At 44.3% G+C, this 1637-nt stretch overlaps 1 protein-coding gene across 1 annotated transcript in view; it reads right to left on the bottom strand.

Moving 5' to 3' along the window:
- Nucleotides 1–1637, bottom strand: part of COL4A3 (collagen type IV alpha 3 chain) — a 177220-nt gene that overhangs the window by 82751 nt on the left and 92832 nt on the right. Inside the window, exons 6-7 of the mRNA XM_045294265.1 lie at nt 1278–1340; nt 444–497 (exon numbers count right to left, since the gene is read on the bottom strand). Coding sequence (XP_045150200.1) covers nt 444–497; nt 1278–1340 — 117 coding nt within the window. The remainder of the gene's footprint in view (nt 1–443; nt 498–1277; nt 1341–1637) is intronic.

Here is a 1637-nt window from a genome sequence, read left to right as displayed (position 1 = left end):
CCTTCTACATGAACCATATTTTTTCCCGGGTTTGCACAGCATAATCCTACTGGTTTTCCTTCTACTAATTGGCCCACTCCTCTTCCTAGGGCTCATTCTACTTGATGTGGGTGCTTTGTGCTGGCGTTTTCCAGTTCAAGCTCTAAGCACCTTGATTCCCACTCTCACTCTTTGAGTCACCACCGATCCAGGCTGGCTCCTTGAGCAAATCCAATCAACTAGAGCACATCTCCACTTGGAAATCTCAAGAGCAGACCAAGGCCTCTAAGTCCTACCCTACCCACATGAGGCATTTATTCATCCATTTGACAACAACCAGTTGGATGAGGACTATTGGCTGCCCCGAACTCCCCAAGGTCATGATGACTTTGTGTACATGACCGTTCTGAAGTTGGGTTGTTCACATGTTGTATCTCGAATGAGCAGTTAGGATGGAAACCTACCAGGATCCCTGGGTAGCCTGGTGTCCCCGGAATTCCTGGGAACCCTTGTTCACCCTGAAAAACACAAAGCTTGTCACTCTTCTTAGCTCTTGAGAAGAGCCTATTCAGATGTTTTCTGTACCCCTCTTCCAACCTTGCAGTGGAAATCCAAAACTTTATGGCTACTGGGTCATGAGACTGAAGGCCAGGAAAACTATGATTATAATTGAAATCGGAACGAGAAGCCACCATTTCTCAACTTGAACATGAATGGTCAATAACTCATTGTGCCAAGAACTTTTTAATTGCCCTTTCCTTGACACTCTTAATGACGGGTCATTCATGGTGGGGAAAAGCCATGCATAGCTAGGAAACAAAAGGAGAAGAGGGACCATTGACAGGCTCAGGGGGACACTGAGACGCTCGGTCATTCTTTTCCAAAGGTCAGTTCCCTCGTAGGCTTTGTGTCTGATTTATTATCTACACAAGGGGCTTCATGTAGTTCATGGAAACATGGAATCAAATGAGAAAAGGAATTTCCCCCGGAATTTTTTGAAGCCCTTGGATGCCTACTCACAATATTCAGTGAAAATAACCCGTCAACCCCCCACCCCCTTGTCTTTAGGTGGGAGAACATGGATGCTAGAATGGAGCTGGTTGGGAAGAAGTAGGGGTGGGGGGTTATGAAGGTTTCTGGTTTAAAATCACATCTCTCTCCTGAAAATTCTTACCTCTGGTTCTGGCTGAAAGGTATGTGTCAAAAGTAAACATACTTGCATTCCATTGCTACTCCATCCCGATTTATTTATCCAGCAAAAACATTTATGACTCACCGTCTGTGAGAGAAGCTCTTACCTTAGAGCCATTGCACCCAGGTAAACCTGGAAGTCCAAAAGGTCCAGGATTGCCTGGGATGCCCTTTAAAAAAAAAAAAAAAGAGCACAATTCAAAGACCTTGATAACAAGGGCCCAGGACCAGCTGGAAACAGGAGTTTAACAGATATTTAAATAGCAAGGTGGCTCTTCACATAGTTATGTGGTTAGTGTACCCATTTGTTCAAGTGCATGTGAACAACAATGATAGCAAAGAAAATGGGCTAATCAAAGCAGAAGAAGGATCAAGTGAGGTGTGGACCTTTTAGATAAGACAAATGGCCTTGCTAGATAGAATGAAGTCTCTGAGACGCTGCTTTAAGGTGGAGGGAAAGAAAGAAA

The sequence above is a fragment of the Echinops telfairi genome, unplaced genomic scaffold (genome assembly GCF_000313985.2).
Source record: "Echinops telfairi isolate 266 unplaced genomic scaffold, ASM31398v2 ScPeMD7_3;HRSCAF=10, whole genome shotgun sequence".
NCBI classification, from domain to species: domain Eukaryota; kingdom Metazoa; phylum Chordata; class Mammalia; order Afrosoricida; family Tenrecidae; genus Echinops; species Echinops telfairi.
The sequence above is the reverse complement of the archived record's forward strand: the minus strand, read 5'-3'. Positions and strand labels throughout refer to the sequence as shown.